This window comes from Otolemur garnettii, unplaced genomic scaffold (assembly GCF_000181295.1).
Source record: "Otolemur garnettii isolate 467f Iridium unplaced genomic scaffold, OtoGar3 scaffold00133, whole genome shotgun sequence".
Taxonomy (NCBI): Eukaryota; Metazoa; Chordata; class Mammalia; order Primates; family Galagidae; genus Otolemur; species Otolemur garnettii.
In genome coordinates, this window is record NW_003852528.1 from 530,868 (window position 1) to 556,183 (window position 25,316).

General features: G+C 46.6%; 1 protein-coding gene across 2 annotated transcripts in view; it reads left to right on the top strand.

The window, feature by feature from the left end:
• Positions 1-25,316, top strand: part of AGAP1 (ArfGAP with GTPase domain, ankyrin repeat and PH domain 1) — a 544,145-nt gene that overhangs the window by 250,254 nt on the left and 268,575 nt on the right. For both annotated transcript variants that reach the window (XM_023518254.1, XM_012810434.2), the window contains 3 exons: positions 8,751-8,878; positions 10,060-10,215; positions 17,670-17,762. In XM_023518254.1, coding sequence (XP_023374022.1) covers positions 8,751-8,878; positions 10,060-10,215; positions 17,670-17,762 — 377 coding nt within the window. The remainder of the gene's footprint in view (positions 1-8,750; positions 8,879-10,059; positions 10,216-17,669; positions 17,763-25,316) is intronic.

A 25,316-nucleotide genomic window follows, 5' to 3' on the forward strand; every position in this document is an offset into this window, starting at 1 on the left:
TGTCCCCTGGTCCTTCTGGGCCTCAACACCAAGCATACTATTTGCTTCCTGCTTATTCTCTCTGTCTGATTCCCCTTGACATCTTTTCCCAGCATCTTTTGTCTGTATCAAATGACTTCCGAGGGAGCTGCTGCCTCCTTGTCAGTCTTGGCATCTTTCTTCAGCACTAGCTCCTGCCACTGTCATATACACTTTGACAAAGCACAGAGTTGAACTGGCCTGGGGCCATCTGGGCTTGTGACCACTGGTCAGCAGCAGCTTTCTCACTTTTTGCTTTTAACTTTAACTGAATTTCTCCTGTGCCTGTGCAGTGTTCATAATTTCTCTATATTTCCTTCAGGAATATTTTGTTTACATCATAAAATATGTACCTTTTTTATGGTACTTTTGTCACTTATCTGACACTTTGGGAAGGGAAGGAGTCAGTGCCTGGAATGATGTGTTGAATTCTAAAGCACGTGAGGAAGAACAAGAGTTTTGGGGGTTCTGGGCCAAGGTTAACGAGTGCTGATTCTTGAAACCTTACTATGGTCTCAAGTCCTGGAAAGCAGTATGAAATGTCTCTTTTGTAGGGCGCCTTGACAGCAAGGGTGGGAAGTGTACTTAACACTGGTTGTTTGGATCTGGCTGATTGGTGTGGATTTCAGGATGTCCTCCATCTGGCAAGTTGCCTGGCACATGCTAGTTGTTAAATGAAGTAATGAAAGAACCAAGAAATGAGTGAAGGACAGACGCTATAGAGCATAGTAAAGAAGCCTCTCTTGATGCATTAAAGGAAAAAGCAGCCAATTTCACATACGAAACACAGAATGGGCAACAACTTGCTTGTTTTCTTTAAGGCATTGCTTAAGTCTGGTCATTGACCAAGAGCATGGCCCAGAGCATTCTGGGAACAGGAGCATGGCCAAGAGCATTCTGGGACCAGAGTATGGCCAAGAGCATTCTGGGACCAGGAGTATGGCCCAGAGCATTCTGGGACCAGGAGCATGGTCAAGAACATTCTGGGACCAGGAACATGGCCAAGAGCATTCAGGGACCAGAGCATGGCCAAGAGCATTCTGGGACCAGGAGCATGGCCAAGAGCATTCTGGAACCAGGATCATGGCCCAGAGCGTTCTGGGACCAGGAGCATGGCCCAGAGCATTCCGGGACCAGGAGCATGACCAAGGGGACTCTGGGACCAAGAGCATGGCCCAAAGTATTCTGGGAACTTCCTGGGTCATTGAAATCAGTGCTGACCCTCTAGGTCACACATTCTTTATAGACCTGCCCATACATCGTACTCACCACTGGAGTGGGATGAGAAATTTTGGGAAGGCCACGATGGACGCAGTACTTGGCTCAGTCAGTGGAGCACCATGCCAGGACCCTACTGGATAGCAAGCCAGAGAAACAGGATTTCAGATACAGTATAAAGTCCTTCAGGCTGGAGTTTGACTTAGATGAACCACCTGGACCTGGAAGATTTGCAGATTTATTGTTGTTATTCTGAAGATTTGCACATTTATTATTATCATTGTCATCATCATCATCTTAGAGATGTTATCTCACCAGGTTGCCCAGAGTGGCCTTGAACTCTTCAGTTCAATAATCCACCCACCTCCCCAGTAGCTGGCACTACACGTATTTACCAATCACCATGCCCAGCAGATTTATAGACCTTCAGCTGGGGAAGTGTGCTGGAGGAAAACCACCTAGGAGATGGTTGAGGTAGAAAACTGAGTAGCCATGGATATGTGTGAGCCCGAGGCAGGACGAAGTGAATTTTTTCAGGATCTGTGTCGTCATTGCACACTGAGTGTCCAGAAATGACTGTCTAGTGGGCGTTGTGTTGGTTTGCGGGGTGACCTGGCTATCTTGGAGGGGACCCCGAGCAATATTGGTTGGAAGGCCCTCTTTTCCTCCCTCCAGTGATAGAAGAGAATCTCTTACTGAAGCAGAATCAGCCCCACAGAAGCCCACATTCTGACTGATGTCAGACAGAAGCCCTGAAGGGCAGGACCAAGTTAGGGTACTTTGAAGCTATTCTTCAGAAAAGTGAATGCAGTTTGGCAGGTCATGGGATCCTGTGGCTGGGGTGTCTGTGGGAATCAAACATTCCTGATTTTCAGCAGCCCAACTTTGGGATTGAATGTGAAGGAACAGTTGTGCCATGAAGACTTGCATCAAAGTGGGGTGTGTGTACACTTCCTGCAGCAGGGTTTGATGTCCCCCTGGCCACCAATAATGACTTTTTATCAGAATTAGATACACATATAAAAATGTCTACTAGACCATATTTGTTCTAATATATTTTTAAACATTTTATGTTCTTTCCCCTTTCCTCAGAAAGGAAAAGGGAAATCTGGCCATCTTGGACACAGTAGAAATTTCCCTTCATTCTGAAATTCTGAAATTAATGTCAGCAGCCTTGACTTTGCTCCGTCCTGAAGGTAACTGTTTATTACAGTCGGCATTTAAATCCCCCGATTAATAGGAGCAATTAAACAATAGCTTCATTTCCAGCAAATTAACAACCCTAATAGGTAATTGCGACATAAATGAAGATAAATTTGTTTTAATACAATGAGATAAAAAGAATACAGACAAGAACTGAATCTCAGATGAAGAACTCAGACTTCATTACTTTAGGAGGAACTCAAAGCTTCACTAGAAGAAATTAAAGCAAGCTTGGCTTTTTAACCATGGCCTGTCCTAAATTAGGGTGTTGTTTTTAAAAATCTATATATAATAGAAATATTGTTATATTTTTATGCCAAAATACACTAAGGTAAGTCGTCAAAGGACTGCCACCCACTGAAACCTTTCTCCTAGGGACCTGCTCGGGGCACAGTGAGCCCGAATGACTTGCTCGGGCAGCTGATTCCCAGCCAAGGCCTCTCATTAAGTTTTCACCAACAAGGAACCAGAAAGCAAATGCATACAAGAGCAATTCCTGTTTATACACCCCTGAATTAATTTTATGACCTGGTCAGTTGCAGGGTGTCTTACCTTCCTTATTAGTATTGGTTCTAATTGGAAAATTATTCTGATGGTTTGTGGTTTGTTCCGTTGAATGGTAGAAGTGATTGGACCAGACTTTAGAGTGAAAAACATGGGGTCCATGCCAAGGGTGGTTTGGAATAGTTTGCTACTAAATTCAGGGAGAGTAACTGAGTGCTGATTTTAAGGTAGTGGCAAAAAAAGATGGCAGCATGTCATAGGACAAGAATAATAAATTTTTCCTTGTGGGGTCACCATGTGCAGGGGATGATCAGTCCTATGTCAAAGGAGCTAGTAGGGTTTAGCTAAAACTATGTCACACATTTGTATTACCTCGTAAGAACTCCTTTTGGTAGCTTTCAACCATCAAATGAGGTGTAATCAGCCTAGAATTTTTATACCCTGCCAAAATATTAATCAAGCCCCTAAGGGTAGGGTAACAGCAGCATTAGATACGGGGATCTCAAAGCAGAATACCTGTGTGCCTCTTGGGGTGCTGTGGGCTTTGCCAGGCTCCTGAGGCTGCTCCATATAACTTTGTCATACCCCCCCCTCATTCTCAGCTATCCAGGGAGATGGGATCCCCCCATCTCCCAAACCATCCCAAGTATTTGTCCAGACTCTAGGTCTTGTCCCTTGTCCTGGAACAGTTTTGATGGCCCCGTATTACAGTGTTCTTCAACCCTTTTTATCTCATAGCACATTTGAACCTCTAGTAAAACTTCTGTGGCACATTTAAATTATGTTGATCAAAAATAAAGAGTAAAAAAAAGGAATATACTTGCTTTGAACTTCTTTTGAAAATAATTTAATTTATGATCTTTATGAATGTTGGCAGCACGTAAGATCTTCTCAGGGTACACCTGTATGCTGTGACACACCAGTTGAAAGTCACTGCGCTGGGCCTCAAGGATGTCCCTCTTCGCATACTGAATCCTTAAAAATGTGTTTCCCATCACCATCTTTAGCCTCTCCTCCCCCTGCTTTCTCACAGCCTCACCTGGTCCCCACTGGTGATTCATCTGTTCCTTGGTAAGCTCAGCTGCTGTGTGCCTGCCTCGGGGCCCAGGAAGGCAGGCACCATGGCCCCTAGCATGTCCACAGTAGACCCACGCTCCGTGGGATTGCCCCATCATCTTGGAACACGCACTGACTGTATTTTCCAACTGACATCGCGACTCGGCAGGCTCTCCATGGGTGTTCAGGTGCTGGGCTGTGCTGTGGGTCCCGTGGTTCGTGAATTGTCTTTCAGCAACACGTACCCAGACAACCCCAGAGACAAACCCCACCCCCGTGTCTTTCCCTCGGTGGTTTTACTTAATCTTTGTAATGCACCTCCCTTTGTACTCAAAATGTAGGTACTAGAGAAACATACCCAGGGGGAGAGTTTGGATCACGAACAATACAGCACACCCTCCTGTAACGTTTACTAACTTTGGGATTTTCATGATGAGAACAGTTGGACCTCACAGTTCTTTTCATTCCTCAGTCACACATTCTGAACTGCGTAGATAACTTAGTAATTAATTTCTTCTTAATTAATAAGATAGTTAATGATCACTCCACTGTAATTTAAACCTGAGTTGAGACATTAGGGGATCTTTTATTTGTTCCTGGGAGATTTACAGTCCCTGGCGGCTTTCATTATTCCAGGAGTGCTCCCTCCGGTTCTGGTGGGAGAAGTTTTCAGGGAAAAGTGTGGGGAAGTGTCACCTTTGGGTGGTTGCTCCAGAGGTAAAGACAAAACATATAATGGCCTTCAACTTTATCAGTTGTGCTTTTAAAATATTTTTGAGAAGCAAAATTAGTGTTTTTATTTCTGTGTGTCTGTTATAAAAATTTTAATACTGTTGTAGCAGAGGTGTCCGTTACACTGTGATTCCTGACACTGCTTGGTCAGCACTGTCCACCTGTCCCCGAGCTATTGACCTCAGCGCGTCCCAGCTTTCCCTACTGGCTTGGTGTACACAGGCCACCGCTTGGCATCTGGCTGTGGCTCTTCGTGGTGATCACTTAGATCTGTGCACTTGGCACCATGTCGTCCTCAGCTTTCTGTCCCCGCTCTTCCCCGGGCCTCGTCTGGTCTGCTGCAAAGCTTGGGGGGACAAACTTATGCTTCCCTGAAAGGGACTATGATGCTTATACAGGGGTGCTAATGCAGGCGAATGCCAGGAATGGAGAATCTACCCTTTACCAGCGTGAAGGAACCCAGTTATGCCAAGGAATTTCAGGTCTGAGGTTTGTATGATCGGAGCAGTGAAGAACCACAGTACAGAAGCACACTTCTACAGAGGTCACCTGCCATGTGTCCAGGACCTTTGGGCTGCAGGCATGGGGACTTGTTTAGACGCTACATCGGTTGCTGGCTGTGGAAAGATAAGGTCTTGTATCAAGGCAGTGGCAGTGAAGATGAATTCAGGAGAAATTCTGGTAGGAGAATCAATGTCATCCTTTCTATGCTTAAGAGTGGGGCACACCGTCTACTGTGTAGAAGGCGGAAGGGAAGCAGGTTTGCGACAGGTCAGGAGGCTCAGGCCAGCGGTTTAGCCCCGAAGGCACATCTAGTGTGTCCCCTGGGAGAAGCCACGGTGTCATTAGATGTGCCCCTCTGGCTGCAGGAGGGACACACAGCAGGGCTGTTTCTGGTGACACGGGAGCTTTATACAGCGTAATCCACATACATGTGTGCGTGCATACACACTATTGAACGAGCTAATTAAAAGGTATCTTTTATGCTATTTTTAAATAGAAGATAAAGTAACTTTTAAAACAACATAGAAATACTGAACATTTCTATGGACGTACCCAGAAGGTAATTAAACTGGTACTGTTATGGATAAACAGCAAACATTTTCAGTACCTACTGACCACAGCATTTTAGACTGAGGAGTGGTTCATGTGACAGATTCATAGTAAGGCATGCCACCAAGTTTGAGAAATCATCAAACCTCCATGATATAAAAGATTCCTGATTTTTCTAAGTCCAGGTGATTGCATTTTGATACCCACTTTTACGTTAAACATACTTATGTTTATATATGTATTTATATACAATGTAACAAATTCACGTTGGATCAAATATAGATAAAAGCTAAATGGTTCTAAAAGTTGCCCAGCCAGCCTAGTCTGGGGCACTATTCATGGTTCAAACCCATAAACATTTAAATATTGTTATAAACACCATGAGTAAATAACGATTATGGTTACAGAAGAATAGCTGCCTCCCGCTCTCCCCTGACGTTCCATTTCCTTTGAGGGTTTTTTTGGGGAGAGGAACATGGTTCATCAACCCACACAGACCCTCCTGACCTTCCTGTCCAGAAACTTTTCGGAACTTCCCCAGATTTTTGCCTGGTGGTGTGAGGCGTGGACCAAGGTACTTTTTTGGATGGCGGTTGTCACTTTAGCTTTTGCCCACCCAAACAATTCATTTAGAGACCTCTTAAGTGAGGTACCTCGGGGAGGGGCACAAAAAACCCGCAGCCCTTGGCAAGTCTGTGGCTGTTAGTGAGAATCAGCTGACGATTCGTGTTTTTGTGCAGGAGGAGAGAGGGGCAGGTTTCCCAACCCGTTCCTCACTCCTTTTCTTCCTTAAGTCAGAGCTTTTTGTTTTTCATTAAGTAAGTTTTGCCTTTTTCTTGCAGAGTGCACTGTGGTTCAGAGCAGTCTGTATGTTTTGAACCGAGTATTTATAAGTCATTTTCTTTCCTTGTTCTATGTGAGGAAGTAGGAAGGACATAAAAATGATGGGTAGAAGAGAAATGGGATAAGAATGGGAAAAAATGTACAGCTGTTGATACTGTTGCTTCCCTTTTTTGTAATTAACATAACAATAAATGAATGGATGGAAGAATTTTAGCAATTAACGTGGTTTATGCTTTGTGCATCCTGTCTGTCGTTTAACAAGCCCCTTTCTTACCAAAATGCTGTTTACCCACGAATTTGCTCTTTCCTGTCTCCAATAGGAAGGATAGAACATACGCTTGAAATTTCATAAAATGAGAGTTTTAATAACACATCTGACTGCTCTTTGAGAGTTTCTCAAGTCTTCCCTTAGCATGGATAGCTGCCAAAGCATGCAGCCCGGTCCTGTTTGATTCTGACTTTTGTGCAGAGATTAAGTCAGTCATCCAGCTGAATAGTGCTCCAAGGCTGAGAGTAAATGCAGTGTAGTTGATAATCAAAAACCCCCTTTTTGCTATATTTCTCCCCAAAAAGAAAGAACGAATGAAAGAAAGAAATTCGCATTTATCAGGCCATCAGGATTTTTGCTTATAGTTTACTTTTGGTCTTTGGAATTTTGGTCCACCTATGGGACACATTCTGCAGCTGTTGAAATCCGATCTTAGATTTTTGTTTTTTAGTTTCACATAATGATTTTTTAAAAAATATTCTAATGTACATCTTCAGAGACCCCAGATCAATATGCCGATGGTTTTGAAATGACGGAGTGCTGCGATATTCCTCTGTAATTTAAACATGATTAGCTGATGAAGGTTATGATCAATACACTATGGGAAGATAAATTAATTGATATCATCCTTTCAGGATGATAAGAAGCCTATTGGAGGTGGGATGTAACTAATGAAGCTGCGGCTCCGTCTCCGTGAGCCATTTTTTATATATTACATTTTCACTTAATCATATTTATGTTATCATTCATTTACATGAGAACCATAAGCTGTGGACGAACCAGTCCCTTATTAAAATTGTATTCATTTGGAAAAGGAATTATCTGCAAACACTCTGGGCTCCTTCTACGTTAGAACCTATTGCTGGGAAAGACGTGTCTTCCCCTTCACGGGGGCATCTTGGCAAATAGCTGCGATCTAGGCTAAGGCAAGGATTGAATATCGCTGAGCTTAATTACATTACAGCTCGTCCCCAAAGACACACATCTATTCAAATAAAAACTGTAGTTATTCTGCCGTAGTGACACCTATTGGTGTAGGAAGAGTTTTCTAATCGTTGACTTCCTTTCCAATTAAACCCAATATGCTTTATCAGCGAGCCTATTTGCCAAGAGAAGTTATGCCTGGTTGAATTTAGCTTTGTATTGATTAAGATAAACTTCCAATGCGTGTAGTAATATATTTAAATAAAAAAGGCCTTTGATATAATTACACGTCCTTGAATATAATTCTACACGATAGCTTGTGGAGTGAAGAGTAATTCTTTAGGCTTTGCTAAGAAAAGATTTTTTTGTGTTCAAGGGGTTTGGTTAAATTGCCCCGTCTTATTTGGGATTATTTTTGCTGTAAGTAACTGGAACAAACACCATTTTATTACAATAACTTAAAGGAGAAAGGTGTGTACTTTTTATTCCCCCTTTCTCTGGGGAGGCCAGGGTGGGGCTGCCCAGTCCTCTCGGCGTCGGAGGGCCGGCTCCTCCTGTCTCATCTCTCCCAATGTGGCCTCCGCTCCCAGTGTCACCTGGCCCTGGATGGGTGCAGATGACATATGTGATTTCAGGAAGCAAGTGAGAAAAAGAGAAATGGGCAAAGGGTAGCCTCTCAAGGAAGATTTCTAGAAGCTGCAGAGTGCCCCATCGTCCAGAGCTTGCTCACAATTAGCTGTGCTGGGGGCGGGGGAGGAGGACCCGGGAAATGTACATTTATCCTGGTGGTCGTGTGCCCAGCTAGAAACCAGGAATTTCATTACTTTGAGAGAAGGGAATAGTGGATTTCAGGAATGGCCAGAGGTCTCAGTTGTGTTCCTTAGATTTAGAAATCGATTCACAGGGATTTCTTTTGTCTCTGTCCCACTAGTTGCCCAGAAGATTGTTGCCACGAGGAAGAAGCAGCAGCTGTCCATAGGGCCCTGCAAGTCACTGCCCAACTCTCCAAGCCATTCCTCTGTCTGTTCCGCACAGGTGTCTGCCGTGCACATAAGCCAGGTACGTCACATGGTGTGAGAAGCTGGCTGAAGGCACATTAGGACCAAAAGGGTGTGAATGGTGTTCACTGTCAATGCCAAAGTCATGAAGTCATTTTTCTTTTCTTTTTGACTTTATAAATAACAGCGTGTTGTAATTGACTTAACATCTCCTTCAGAAACTGCTGTGGCCAGGTGGTTTTTATGGACTCCTTTAATGTTCTCTGTCTCCGTGCTGCCTGTGTTAGGACGCACGCTGGCTCTGGTGGGGAGGCAGGGTGTTTGCCCCAGATGCCGCTGTTCATTTCAATCACCCTGCTCTGGTCCTCACCCTCGCCTGCTTATAGATTGAACAGTTGTGAGTAAACCTTAATGGTTAATCTCACTATATGCTTAAATTGTGTGGTGGCATTCAATTATAATTACCATCTCCCCTAGGCCCTATAGAAACCACTATCTCTCTATAACAACATTTTGCTAAATTATTTACTTGGAAGCGAATGAAATAATTGTCACTTCGAAGAACCTAGCTGAAGCCCCCGGAAGGAAGTGGTTGGCTTTGTTTTGCCTGTATTTGTTTAGTGATGGACATTTCTTCGGCAGGTTTTTAAAGCACGCAGGGAAAAGGTTTGGTGTCAAGCTTTTGATTGGATTGGAAGTCGGTGGGGTTATTTCTTATGGTGAAGGCCTGTTCAATCAAGAATATTAATATTTTTGCTGTCAGTATCTTTAATTTTCTATGACTCTTGAAATACTTTCCCAAAGCACTTGGATTTTCACGATGTCATTTTCGGGATGAGAGCTGTGGTTTCACTGGTGACCAGTCCCTCTCTCTGCACCTGACTTAAAGCAGTGAGCAGACCAAAGCCTCCCTCTGGTTCAACCCATCTGTTTGTTTCTCAGAGGAAATAGGAAATGATTACATTTTAACACACACAGATTTTTAAGTTAAATGATAGAGACTTAAGTCACTTTTCTTAGGCAGAACTACTATAGGAGATGATAGATGACAGAATGAGGCTGTGTACACTGCAGCTTACAGGTCTACCTACCTCTGCTGGCAGAGTCAGACACGGTCTAGCTTGTCTCCTGGGAATCCCTTCAGTGTGACTCACTAACTTGTTGGTTATGATCTTGCTTAAGTGGTGGCCTTCAGTTCCTTGGGCGTGTGGCTAATGAAACCTTGGTTTTTAATCACTGCAGACAAGTAATGGAGGTGGGAGTTTAAGCGACTATTCCTCCTCTGTCCCATCGACTCCCAGCACCAGCCAGAAGGAGCTCCGGATAGATGTCCCTCCCAGCGCCAACACGCCCACGCCCGTCCGTAAGCAGTCCAAACGCCGGTCCAACCTCTTCACCGTGAGTGTCCACCCCGGGTGGGGACTTGAGTGTCACACTGAGGGGGTTCAGTTAGTCCAGATCCAGTTGCCAGCCAGTTCCATGATGTTTGTAGAATTCGGACTAAATGGACGTGAATAGCATTGATGTCTGTGGATGTCTGAGAAAATTACAAGAAGCAAAGATTTGGATGTGGAGTCAAATGGGGATATCTCAGGGCAGGCCAGTTCTGATAACAGGTGTCAGGAATGAAGAGTGGAGGGTGAGTGTTACAGAGACTCAGATACTGATTATCCACTGACTTTCATGGTGCCTCATTAGAGACGTGTTGCATGGAATACTGAGAGATGACAAAACTCTGCCAAGATGTGCATGTGTGTAGCTAACCTTTCATGGAAAGGTAACATCCCACAGGCCTGCAGCCCTCACTCAGGAGCTGGAGCAGGGCTGGGAGGTGGGTATCAGGGAGGCTGACTGTTCCAGGAGGCTTCTCTGCTGGGTTTTCTTCAGAGTCATCTGTGGAGCGTTTTAAAACCAGAGCTCAGATATCTGTGCTCTGGTTTATAAACTCAGAACATGGATGTAGCCCAGGTGTCCCTGAACCTGGGAAGAGGCAGAAAGGTTTCCACCTTGTCCCCTCCTCACACACAGCAGGCATTACCAATCAATCCCCTCCCTCACGCACAGCAGGCATTACCAATCAATCCCCTCCCTCACGCACAGCAGGCATTACCAATCAATCATGCAGTCTTGGAGGCTGAACCCCAAGCTCCAGGGGAGAACACTTACCCTCCTGGGACTCGCCCTGTGGGTCACGAGTACACACTTTCCAACAGTGGTTCTCTGCCAGGTGGTTTTGCTTCCTAAGGACAGTGGGCAATTTCTGGAGAAATTCTGGGTTGCCGTAACAGGGTGGTGGGGGCAGGTGGGCAGGGAGCTGCAGGCATCTGAGCATGGGCAGCACCCAGGGCCCCCACAGCGGAGAACTGGCCTGCCCCAGGTATTAGCGGGGCCTGTTTTAAACCATGTGACTTTCCTTTTTGGTTGATCACTTCTGACTTAGACACAAAGAAATTCAATGTTTCATATCTTGAACTACAGGAAGACTCCATTGGGGTGGCGGAGAATTTGGTATCTGATCCACTGCCCCTCTCCCACCATGGCCGCCTTGACACTGTGGTTCCCGCCAAGTCCAGTAGGCCCCACCCGCCTTCCCTCCACACTGTGGCTGTCTCCCATTGGCCCGCTGTTCCTTGAGGCCTGTGGCCGACCCTCCTCTTTCCTTTGCTGAGTGCCCAGTACCCCGCCAGCCCCCAGTCCCCCTAGACGCTGTTGCTGGGTGGTAGAGTGAGGACTGGTCAGACGCACCCAGCTCAGACCCTGACCACCACCCTGGCTGCTGTTCAACCTCCTGCAAATTACTTAACCTCTCTGAGCTGGATCAACGCCGGTACTTCTGTATCAGGGCTGCTGGGAAGGCTCCCTGTGAAGGGCAGAACAGACTTGTGGCAGTGCTTCCATTATGAAAATGATTTCTGAGAGTGTTAGACAAAAGTAGTTGTAGGGCCACTTGAAGAGTAGGAGGATTTAAGTTTCTGCACAGTAATAAGTGAAAATCTGATATGCTTAAATTTGTACATGGGTTAGATGTTTTATTGTGTCTGATATGCTTAAATTTGTACATAGATGAGATGTTTATTTTTTAGACACACAGACACTGGCCACCTAAATTGTTACTTACCAGCTGTCAAGTACCAGCTACCCTTTCCACACCCAGGTCAGGGGGCTTTCACTTGAGAAGGGGCCACCTCGCAGAGCAGGCTGTGCCCCCACTCATGACTCAGTGGGCTCCAGAAACCAACTGCCAGAGATGGAGCTGGGGCCAGAGGGGTGGGCGGGCAGCACAGCACGGGGTGGTCCTGGTGGGACGAGATGGTCACCTGTGTCTTTGCCACCCTGTTAAGGGAGTGGTGGGGAGAGAGCACACGTCTCCCATTGCCTTTCCAGCATTAGGGTTAGGGTTGCTGTCCACCCCCCCTGGTTTCTATTCTACAGAGATAAATAATGAGCCAGGAAGCATTTTTTAAATGGAACTATTTATAAGGAAACCACCAGCACAGCCTCATCCCCACCTTTTATAAGGGCAGCTCTGGAGCTGGAATGTGTCAGAAAATAGTACCCTGGACCTTTCCGTTGTGTCACGAACAACCCCGGTGGCTGACAGAAGAGAACACTTTATTTAAGGCCAAGAGAATCAAATAACTTGATTAATAACTAAATATCTACTTAACATCTGCTCTCCGCACGGCCCTGGTTTTGCTCAGTGTCTGGGAGGAGCACTTGTTGCCAGAGTCAGCCCATACCCCCAGAACGTGGTCTAAAGTGAAGGGAGCAGAGGAGAGAACTGAGAGATCAGGGCCCCTCCTGCTGACTCCAGCCGCAGACGTGCACACACAGAGCAATCCAGGCAGGGCCGGCTCAGGGGCCAGTACACGCTCATGGTGGTGGTGACTCTAATTCACCATTAATTATACCATTATTAATGTATTGTGTAATAAAATAGCCGGCCTTCGAATGAGTGTGTTATTTGTGTACGTTCTCCTTCTCCTTAATATTAGAAAACAATTAGAGAGTGAGCCTCAGAAATTGAATGCAGCTGTTCAGACATGTAGGCCACTTCCAGAGTTTTGAGGAGACTATGTTATGGTCCATTGTTTCACTTCCAGGAAAGACAGCTGACTGTGTCCTTTCTTGTGTACCTGTGCAAGTTCCGCTCTGCTCAGCTTATCACTGTTGCCTGGGGGGCTTCATTTTTTTCTGTCTACACAGATTTTACATTCCTTGATATTTGTGTATCTCGAAAGTTTCGTAATGCCCCACATATAATTAGTGGGGACAGAAATTAGGGGTCATGAAAGAAGCTAACGCTACCGTAGATTTGCATCTTGGCATTTAAGGAAAACAGGGCTCCAGTCCCTGGCAGGGACCTGAACGTCGGTCATTGGGTTTGACATTAACAAAATGAGGATGGTGGTAGTGATGTCTGAGAGGTGCGTTTTTAAGTGGAAGAGCTTGGAAATATTAACTCCACTAGATGTCAGTGTCATCCAAGGCATAAAAAGAAAGCAAATTAATTTTGAAACCATAGCAATTAAGAAATGTAATTCTTTTGGTTACCAGTTTGCTCCTATTCTTAAAGATGTAAAATTTCATAGACGCTTTGTCCCTAGTGTCTGTTGGTGCTTATTGGCTTAAATTGTCACAATGTGTATTTATTTACAAGTATCTAGAAAAAGAACAGATGTGCTGTGTTCTATCTTAGTGAATAAAAATTCATGCAGCCTAGGATTGTAACACCCAAATACACAGGGTACTACCCCCTTGTGTATTAGAGCATCGTAAGGAGACCACAGGTAAAAATTAAGTAACATAGTCATCAGTTTCCAAATACCTTCTTATCCGCCGGTAAGGGCTGGCGGTTACCGGTCTGGGCTGATGTTTTCACTTCACATGTTTGTTTGCAGGAAGATATGAACACAAAGTCACAGGTGCTCTTCACAAAATAATACAAGCAGGATCTACACAATAGGTTACATTATTTGTGATTTTTGCAGTGAGAATTATACTTTACTAATCAAAAGCTAAATTACATCTTATTCCACTTATTTGAAAGATCATTGTTTTGAGCACACAAACAGTAAGAGGTTGTACCCATGTAATCCCTGGTTTTGTAATATGGCTTCTTAGAACTGTTAGTTTAGTAGTCCTAGTTTACGTGTGGCTCAAACATTTTATTAGAAAATATTTTCAAACATACAGAAATAAAGAAAGCACATGTGGACCGGCCACTTTCCACACAAGCCCTTCCTGCCTCCGGCGGGACGGCTGCGTCAGGAAATCAGCAGATATTCGGTAGAAGCCGCGGCCCCTCCGTGGCCGCCCACGACCTTCTCCCGTCTGTGTGCAGGGACTGGCATTCATCTGATTTTCATGCATATTATCTGAATCCATGTTTTAAACTTAACTCCAGTATGTGTCCTTAAATTGTGCATTGCACTGCTTTGCCATTTTCAAGCTCTATACTAATGATACCATTCACGTGATACTTTCAAAAAGCTCATACCATTAAACAGAGCCAGACATACTCAGTGTCCAGGTAATACTGGGTGTTCCTGAGAATAGACACTGCCCAACTCACGGAAACACATTACAGAAATAAGGCAGCAGAGATCACAGTCTGCGTGGAATTGTCGGAAAGCTGTTTGGATTTTATGCAGAAGGGACACCTGCCCGCCTGTGACGGTGTGCCCCGCAGCCTTTCACTGTGCCCCGCAGCCTTTCACTGAGCCCCTGGTTCAGGCGGAAAAGCAGGTTTCTGTCTGATAGTGAGGGGTGATGCTTTGTCTCTGAAAGAGGGTTGTTGAGAGGGGGTCCCAGGTGGCCTGGGGGATGGAACATTGTCCTAAGGAAGCTGCAGTAATAGGGTGTCTAAGCTCCCCCTCCTCTGTATTCAGTGTCCCTGGAGGCTGAGCAGTTGCGTGTTGACGTTGTGTGTTGACTTTAAAGCCTCATCCCTTCTGTGATGAGTGTGACCGACTCCTGTTACCTTCGCAGCAGCGTGTGGAGGGCTGGGCACCGCGGACAGTCCCTCCTGACTTTGGCGGTGGGTACCTGGGGCTTTTGGGTAGCTGACGATTCCATGTTCCAGCAGTAGAGAAGGATGTGCTGTTCACCATGAAGTCTCCAAAGTTGGCAGAAAAAGAAGGGGCCCTCCTAGGGAATTTCTGTGTGTTGCAGTATTTTATGTCTGAAGGATTTGTTTCAGTCTCGTTTCTGGGTTTCAGTTTTATTGATGCAGCCTGTTGTAGATGACAGTCGTGCGGCTGAGACCACCCCGTCACCCGACAGCTCGCTGACGCTCTGCCTCCAGATTCAGTTTACGGCTCTCACCACCAAATGGTTATCGTTTCAGGGAATTCTGTTTTGTTTTTGTAGTGAGTCGAACCTAAGTTTCAGTCTCATTTCATCTCTGGGTGTGATCAGAGGTGGCGCTCACTGAGTGTCGCTCTTACTCCAAGGCGTTCTCAGCGCACGAGCGGCCGCTTCTTCCTGTCTCTCTGCAGCCTGACATTCTGCCTGAGAGAGGGGGTGAGCGTACAGACAGATGTGCTGCCTGAGGAAGATGTTAATTCTTTGCATGTTTGTTTTGTTAATTGTTCTGGTTAATAGAGAATAATGAAGACGGATCTGCAAATTCAGAAATTTAGAATTTATAAAATTCCCAAAGTCCCGGTCAGATTTTTTGTCGATTTAAACCCTTTTTAAGTGTTATCACTGTGAGCTTTGAAATTTATTTTTCAACTAGAAACTTCATCGTGCCAGCTTGCTCCTGAATTGAGATGTGGGGAAAAGAAAATTTAACACTTTTGTGTGGCTCTTACTATACGACGTTATTAATTTAAGAATTTAAAAAAATATATAAAAATAAGGCAGCAGAGATCATACCATACATGGAATTGTCAGAAGGCTGTTTGGATTTTAGACAGAGAAGGGAGAAAATTAAGGAGAAAAATGAGTCCCCCAGCCGTAGCTAAGACTCATGACAAGGAGTTGGTAAATACCTCTACGTCCCCCCTCCCACTCGTGTTTTATATTCTTCATCAACTTTGTTGGTTGTTTGATTTCCTGTCATCTTATTTCAGCTTTCTACCATCCTAGAAAAAAGAGCGCACAGTGCCTGGCATGCAGTAGGTGTTCACAGATCAGCTGTCTGCCTGGTACATAGTAGGTGTTCGCAGATGTCAGCTCTCTGCCTGACGCGCAGTAGGTATTTGCAGATGTCAGCTCTCTGCCTGGCACGCAGTAGGTGTTCAGCAGACATCAGCTCTCTGCCTGGCGCGCAGTAGGTGTTCAGCAGACGGCAGCTCTCTGCCTGGCACGCAGTAGGTGTTCAGCAGACATCAGCTCTCTGCCTGGTGCGCAGTAGGTATTTGCAGATGTCAGCTCTCTACCTGGCGTGCAGTAGGTGTTCAGCAGATGTCAGCTCTCTGCCTGGCACGCAGTAGGTGTTCGCAGACGTCAGCTCTCTGCCTGGTGCGCAGTAGGTGTTCACCAGATGTCAGCTCTCTGCCTGGCGCGCAGTAGGTGTTCGCAGACGTCAGCTTTCTGCCCTCTGCACAGCATCTTTTCCCACGCACACCTGCTCAGGACAGTCAGCCTTCTACGTACTGCTGAGTTTACATCAGAGGGACTTTTCTTCTTGTTCTCCTGCTCAGTTTTGGCAGCAGCCTCTTACTGGAAGCCCAAATCTGCTCCATAAAACCTTATTTCTATTATGTCCCATGACATTACCCCCTTTTAATACTAAAAAACAAAAGTCAGCCACTCCACCTCACATCCCTTTGAATCTGATTTCATTAGCTTTTCATTGCAGCCCTGGACACCACAAAGTCTCTTCATTTCATATATCATCTCAGATTTGAAAAGCACATGAAAATGTTTCTCCATTTTCAATATTGCGTGAGTAATGTTCCCATTGAAAAGTAATGGAGTGAAGTTGTCACTTGTCAGCACAGTTATTAAGGAGGACGACTCTCAGATCTTTCTCTCATAATAAAATAAATCTGTCAGAAAATCATTGTGCTCACATTTTCTCATGCCATCAAGAGATGGAGACTGAGCCGGTGGAGCTCCTTCCGCTACCCCAGGTCAAGGTGCGCTGTGGTCGTGGCCTCTCCGGGTTAATCGTGGTCGTCCTTCCGGCCGACCGCCAGCTGCTGCTGGTTCATATAACACCAGCAGTACATCCAAGATAATTGTTTCCGGAACTTGGCAAAGAAACCCGCTTGTTATTTCCCAAATACTGACATTTTGTCAGAAGGATATTTTCACTCTTCCCTCTTACTATTTTTTGTGGTGTTGTACACTAGCTTTGAATTTGCTATTTCCCGACAGTCCGGCAGCAATACAAGCCAACTATTGACTGTACCTTGAAAAGTAATCAAAGGTGGGCCCTTCTGTAGCACACCTGACCTAGTTAATAGAATTTTTAAATCATTCCGATGTTAATTAAATATATACATTTATGTAGTAGGTTTCCAAATAAGCATAGAGAATTCCTTTCTTCTCTGGCTCTATTAATTGCAGCTGTAGAATGTGTTTTCCTGTTGGGCGTTACTTTCCTGGATGGTCCATTGGTTTCTAGTAATTGAATTTTGAACTCTTTAAAAAAGAATTAAAAGATAATTTTGCAGTGGAAAAGTCAGGGGGAAAGTTTAGGAGATTTTCTTTAAAATGATGAGTCAGTGGAGACGAAGCATTTAGCGGCCTGTGTGCAGGACGTTGATGTGTGTGTGTACTGCATATATCACATGTAGTTTCTAAGTATGCCTTGGCAGGAACGGTGCAAGTGGGCAGAGACTCCTTCCGTGAATCGCAGCCCTTACCCAAATGCCAACTTTCTTTTTGCCTTGCAGTCTCGGAAAGGGAGCGACCCAGACAAAGAAAAGAAAGGCCTGGAGAGCCGTGCGGACAGCATCGGGAGCGGCCGAGCCATCCCCATTAAACAGGTGCGCTGCCCCCTCCCTCCGCCCCTCCCCTGTCGCAGGAGACACACCTCAGGTCCTCCTGGAGATGCTGTGGCTCGTGGGCCAAGGTTTGTTTGATGTGCTCTGTTGATGAATGTAGAAGTCACTCACTTGACATCAATTAGGAGAGGTTCCTGTGTGTATTAAAATGGGATCATTAGAATAAGAAGCGGCGACTGTGACAACAGATCTATTGGAGGGCAGCCTGCCCGCCTGCAGATGGAGTGTGCTTCCAGGCCGAGCTGGCTTCAAAGGCTGCCTTTGTGGCACGGCTTTGATTGGGCCGCTGGCCGCCAGGCGACAGGGGTGAAGCAGACCCCGTGTGTGCAGCTCTCATGATCACGGGAGTAGCACCACGTGGCCCTAATTTGCTCTCACAGACGGACATCTGAACACCGTTCCAGGCTGGTTTGTAACAACGAGGCAATTAGTTGTGATAATCATGGCCGGTGTGTCAGCTGTGCGCTCTTGTTTGTAATTTGCTAATGAAGGAATTGTAACTTTGATTAGGTTCAGTTTCATTTAGACCTTATTATATAAAGGAACATTTACAGCTGTAATGTGGGGCCTTAATTAAACTTCCTCATTACACAACAGGACTTGAATTCAAGCATTTGTTTTGGCCTATGTTGCTAGCCTGGAATAGGTTTTCATTAGCCCTGGAACCGGGTATTAAATTACTTTATGTCTCAAGTTAAAAACCCTGGAATTCACGTGTGACGTATTTTGCTGTTATGTTTCCAAGGAGGATAAAAATAAAGAGTTCAGCCCTGCACAGTGGCTTCTGGAAATGTCATCGTTTAGTTTGTTAAAGAATACCAATTGATTTAATGTGCATTTTGCTCGAGAGAAAAACAGCAACCCTGTGGGCAGGATAATGGCTCTGCCTTCTAAGGACACGGCCAGGACACAGCCCAGGCCCCATCTGTGTCTCTCTGCTCTCTCCTGCGGTACTTAGGCAGCTTCACTGCATGTGAAGGGGCAGGTGCTGCAGCCCGTAAAAAGGGTAGACTCTTCTCACGGGTACAGTTGGGCTGTTTTGGCCACACACGTCACCCATTTGAGGCATAACAGTGCAGCTCCAGCAGGGGCTGAGCAATTAGGGCATGTAGCTATGGGAGAAACAGGGTTAAAGAAGGCCATGTGTCTTGGGAAGGACCAGAGGAGGAGGTCCAAGGGGATTCCTGGGAACTCGGAACCGTTGCAGAGACCACTCCTGCCCCAGCAGCGTGGCTGAGCTTGCCTGGAGTGAGCTGTCTACCTCCTTGCCATGGGGCGGACATGCCTTTGCCAGGTGAAGAGACTGGCCTGAAAATGGTAAAAGCTGTTGTACCACTGGGAAGACACAGTTTCAGATGCCAGGCCATGATGTGTGGATAGGTGTGGGGTCTTCTGGAGAAATTCTCCTCCTGCCATTATGTTTAAAAGTAAAACAACAGCAGATCAACACCTTTTTTGGAGGTGGTGGTTTCACTATAAAATTCTCTCTTTACTTCAGAGGTTCCTGCATATAATTGTTTATTCTGTCTTTGTACATTTATTTGTAACTTTAAATCTTACTCTCTGCATAAGTAATTTTAATGCATAATATTTATGTTATAGATGCTATTTCAACTAGGATTATAAAAATCATTTAACTATTTTTTTTTTCATTCAACAAACCGGTGACAGGACATTTACTTCGGGGAGTATTAAAACTTAATCATAAGCTGTTTCCTTAATTCGTGTCTGTTGTGGCTTTGGTGGGAGTGTGAGCCTGAGCCCCTCTGCAGGAGCCAGGCCACCCCGGTGTAATTGAAACCTTCACTCAATTTGTACCCTGCTCATCTGTGGAGGGGTAGCTTTGCAGACTAGATTTTCAATATGTGTGCAGATTGGAGTTGACCATCAAGCGTAAAATGAGTATTATCCAGTCCTTGGAAGCCTTTCGATTGTGAATGTTCACAGTCAGCTCGTTGAAATCTAAATCATGCTCTGATTTCCCAGGGACTTCTGGGCACGGGAGCTGCTTGGCCCTCATAATTGCTCCACCTCCTCACCTCCCCTGTGGCCAGGGACCAGCTCCTTCCTGGAGTCCACACCAAGCCCCCCAGAGTCCCACTGTGGCAGGCCATTCCCGTCCTCAGATCCCTCATCTGTAAAATGGGGGACTAGGTGATGTCCACATCCCTGGAAACATGTGGAGGTACCCCAGAGAATTTTTAATTTCTAGCAAAACTAGACTTTTAAATTGATAATTTTCAGGGTCCCCTTTGTAACCTCCCTGTGTTCCGTGTGGATTGATGTGGGTTTATAGACAGTGGTGTCCAATGATCGCCACCCACCGTGTGCGTCCGCACCTCAGAGGAGCAGTGATTACTGGAGGACGTGGTCTGAATCTCTGACCCTCCTCCTGGTGGGATGACTTCTGCATGGAGATGACCTATGAGGATAGCAGGGCGCAGAACCTCACAGGGAACAACTTGCCTAGTGTGTGCTGCAAACACAACAGATTATTTGTTGACTGCGTGAACAAGCCGATGAGTGGCTGTCCTGTGAGCGCTTCCATGTAGCTCCTGTGTAATCCTCACCATTGCCACCGCAGGAGCAGCTGTGCTCTTCTGAGGCTAAAACAAGCCCAAGAGGGTGAGGGGTCCAGGCCAGGCAGCTTGGGAGTGTCGGGGCCCTTTCGTTCCCGTCATGTCTGCTGGTCCCACTGTCCCGTGATGAAAAGACTTCAGAGAGCTTAGGCAATAATTTTACACATTAATGTTTTGTGTTCCAAATTGAATACATGAGCCCTTATGACTTCATAAAGAAACTTCTGAGACTGTCCCTGCAGCATTGACTGTGCCTGCAGCAGCGTGCTCCCGGGGACGGTGTGCCATGCTAGCTGTTCTGAGGGCAGGGGAGGGTCACCTCATTCTCACCCAGGTTTCATTTGCCACATCTGTGTTTTCTGCCCCCTTCCCCGCCCAGAGCAGGGTTCTCTGGCTTAACTAAGCTCAGCCTGCATGGGAGACACAGTCTGTGCTACTGAAGACGACCCTCTGCCCTTGGCACGGGGATCACACAGGACCTCCGTGGCCTTCTTGGAGATGGAGGTGGCTGCAGTTTTTGGCCTCTCCCCTATGATCATTGCAGACTTGCCCTCACTCCCTGTAGGAATCCTGTAACAGATGGTTTAGGGCCCAGGAAGGCAGCCCTCACTCTCTGCAGCCTAACTCCCGTTTCTGGGGATCGTTCATACTCCAGGGAATGACCCTACACACATCTCACTCCCATTACAGTGAGCACCAAGGCTTCCCCCGCGAGGGAGCCCCCGGGTCAGATGGTCCCTTTCCTCTTCCCCCTAATTCAACATTTCTCATCAAGAATATGATTCATTTCCTGTAATGTAACTTCGTTTCTTGTGGACCTGGGTCCACCGTGCCTTGTTTTGTCCTTTCTGGGGTCTAGGAAGAGAATGGTTCAGAGAGTTTCGTTTCTATTTCTTTTCTTTTCTTCTTCTTTTTTTTTTTTTTTTTTACTAATAAGATAAAAGTCTATTTGAATAAAAATTAAAAAGCAAAGCAAGAAAAATAAAAGCCAGAGGCCCGGCTCAGCGGCGAGTGGGCTTGTCACGTATTAATTTTTCATTGCTGTGGAGAGTTGTACATACATAATCACTTGATTGCAGTGGGAGTTAGGGAGCTCCTATGGTGTCATTTGCATAAATCTTGTTAAGTCAATGGCAGTTAATGAAGTACAAATGAGCCCGAGAAGGTGACATGCAAATCGTGGGTGGCAGATGGGAGGTCTGTTTTGGGGACGGCAGCTGTGGGCTCTCCTTTCTTTCTTTCTTTCTAGCATTTTTAATCTCTATATTTGAGTGCAGATACACAGCCACAAGCCTTGGCCTCCTCCCCACCCTCCACAGAGTCCTGGCCAGGGCCTGGCCACCTCCTGGCGCCCTGATGCTCACACTGCGGTCACAGAGGCTGTCTGGCCTCACCTGGCACTGAGTAGTCTACCCTAGAGCATATTTGAATTTTTTAAACATCTTGGTCAGTTTATCTTGTCATACTTGTACAGCTAAAAATGTATTGTTTTTATTTGATGGGGACAAGCAAAAAATAAAATCTTTGTCACCGAGTCTCTTGAGACTGTATGTTTTCTCATGAGGTTTCGGTGAGTGAAGGAGTGAAGGCACGGTCTCTGCTTTACTGTGCGTTGGCGGGGGGTCTCTTCCTCCCTCTTCTGACAGCCCGGCTATACTTAGCTGTTATTTTCCACCCCTGGCTCCTTCTTGGACCATCAAGGGATTAGCAATCTGAGGACTTGAGAGAAAGGAGAAATGGTGGAAGTGTCTGCCAGGCCACAGCAGAGACCTCTCCCTGTCAGGGCAGACCCTCGGAAGGCGTCCCCAGGCCTGGCTCAGCCTAGACCGGGTGACCAGCACGATGGCTTCCTGGTTAAGGACGAGAGTGCAAGCAGGCTCAGCGTGAGCTCCTGAGGTCCATGAGCAAAGCATTGCATCTGCCTACAACTCTGGGAGTTTCCTGATTGTATGTTTGATCGATTGGTTGGTGTAGTCAGAGACACAAGTCTCTGTTCACAGAGGCGTGAGTCCTGCTGACACCTGTGAAGCTGGTATGCCAAGTGTCCCCTCATCTCTGGAGCCACCCACTCTGCTTGGCTCTCACTATCTCATCCCAGTGAGGCACAGATCTCAGATCTGGTTGAGTGCAGGGTAGGGGGGAGACCTTGGATCAATCATGCTTTTGTGAGACATAGTGAGTGCACCGCAGGAACAAAGCTTGTTTATACAAAACTTTTCTTAAAGTTTTAATTTTGACCTTGAAGCCATACGTCACAGCCACCTAGAGAGTCATCCAGGAAGAACAGTTAGTTTTCAGCAGCCATCTGACACCCCGGGGAAACCTTTTCCAAGCTGGCAAAGGAAGCGTGGCCCGCCTGGAGCGTGCCGGTCACACCCGCCATTGGGCCTGTGAGCTGTCTCTGAAGCAGCATGTGTTTTGAGTCTCAACTGAGTAGAAGGAGGCGATTGTCATGTGGGCAGGACAGAAGTGCCTGCTGGCTCCTGCTGTAACCGCTGCTGAAGTTTGACACTGTTCACAGTGAGTTGGTCAACTGCTCCACCATCACGTTCTCCTTTCATAGGGGAAGCAAATCTGAAGACTGCACTGAAACTTCATAGAGATTGGCAGAGAAAGAGGTTGGCAGAGCTCTTCCTTCTGAAACGCGGGAAGGAGGTTGGCCCGGCTCTGCTCCCTCAGCAGAGGCGTGATGATGACGGTTCACGTTCCTTACACCGACCATGCTCACTCTGGGCCCGGGGCCTCTTAGTCCCCCAGAAGCAGGTGACTTACTGACGTGGACCCCGTGCCCAGAAAGCTCATTTACCTCCCTTGGGTGACCATGTCCCTCAGGGTATCTCATTCGGCCTGGTCCACGACAGACACTGCCCAATTACAATTCTTCATTTAATGGGTCAGGTGGGTGGATCATGTGTTTTACTTTGACTTCTCAAATACTCTAACGTCATTGGCAAAGCAACCAGAATATCTGGATGCCTCTGTAAGAATTTATGGTCCTTGGTCTCTGAGGACACTGGGCCCCCCCTCCCTACTCCCTGGCACTTTGGGCCGTGCAGGTGGGTGGCAGCATGTTATGTGCAAAACGCTCAGATGCTTGATGAAATTATCTTAGCTAAAACACAAAATCCATCACTTAAATACAAAACTGGATGTCAGTTTAAAGCAGCCCATCCCTCGCTCGGGCTTGTTGCCGAGGTGCTCTGTGGGCTGTAGACTGCCACGCAAACGTGATGCTACTTCCAGAATGGAAATAGTTTTTAGACTCAGTGTGTCCTCTGTGTACCTGTAATCCAGGAGCTAGGGTAATATCATAAGTGATTGGTTTTAGAAAAATATTTATTTTCTTTAAAAGCTCCACAGTGTTGAAATCCAGCTCCTTGTGAGCCTAAAAATACCCACATATGAATGGACATACAATAGAGGAAGGTTTCTGGAAGTTAGGTTAGCACGTATTGCCAGAACTGGTTATTGTCCTGATGAATCAATAAGATATTTATTTCTGGTATTATTTCCTATCAGACTTGCCCAACTTGTAACGACCAAGGGCATATTCTTGTATAGACGTGCCCTGGGTCCAAGGGGTCCCGTGCTAGGGCTGGGGGAGCAGAAGATGCCTGTGGTCCAGGCTGGGCTCACATAGAGCTAGCTGAACACCTTATCCAGGGCCCTCTGGGACTGGTGGACAGGTGTCGATGGGAGGTGTGTTTAAAGGACCCGGGGAGCCCCAGCAGCCAAGGAATGGTGACTTCTAAGCTAGAAAGATACGGGTGAGGAGGCAGTGGAGCAGCGGGGAGAACCATCCCACTGGACTCAGAAGTACAAACAGGCAGTTGGAGGAGGGGGCTGTGAGCAGGGCCTGGGGGGTGGGGAAATGGGCAGAAGGCTGGGCTGTTGGCTGCCGGGGGCCCTGGCTGCCCTGCACAGGGGTGTTGATTTCCCTGTGTCGGTTGTGGGGAGGTGGGTCAGGTGTAGGTATGTGCCAACACAGAGCTTGGGCACCTGTGGGCAGCAGGCAGTGTTACGAGTGCGGGGCAGGGCAGCTTTCCTTGCCTCCTCACTCTGTCCCTGTAATTGGCCAGAGTGTCAGCAGTGACCAGCGTTTAATGAGCTCTCTGTGCTCCGGACCCTGGGCTGTGGCTGCATGGTGCCCGCTGCCCTCTCCCCAGGAGCCCGTGGTGAGAAAGGTGCGGCTGGGTGACGGCACACCACACAGCCTGATGGTCTGCCCGGGCTGCTGTGGTAAATTCCCACTGACCGGGTAATGTAAACAGCAGGAATGCCCCTCTCCGTTCTGGAGGCTGGAAGTCCGAGCCCCCTTCTCACGCGTCCTCGTGTGACCTTCCCTCTGCGTGCACACGGCTAGGGTCTCCCTCAGAAGGACATCAGCCCTGTTGGGTTAGAGCCCCCCTCCCCGTGACTGCCTTTAACCTTATATACCTCTTTGAAGACCCTGTCTCCAAATGCAGTCCCATTGAGAGTTAGGCTTCCATCTGTGTTGGGGCGGTGGGGGGGGGGGGATTTCAGCTCCTAACATACAGCTAGTTAATAGCAGAGCTGTGACAAGTACTCAGGTCTGTGTGGCCCCGAAGGCCATCCACATCCATAAGGCTCTCTCCACTGTAATGTTCTGCTCCAGGCCGTGCTGGTATTACAAGGTAGGGCCACTTTATTCCTGTCCAACAGCACTTGAGATTCCAAAGGACCATTTTATGGGGCTGCATGTGCTAAATGGGAAACATGCAAGATCCAAAGTCCTCTGGCTGGAGGGTTTAGGGACACCCTCCCAGGGCGTAGTCAGCTGTTATCATTGGAAATAAAACTGATGCTGGAGTAAACCCATCTACAAAGCCTGCAGCTCCCACTCTACACACGCATTTTATAACTGTTAAGGCATTTTTAAAATTTATTTATTTATTTTAGAGACAGAATCTCACTTTGCCGCCCTTGGTAGAGTACT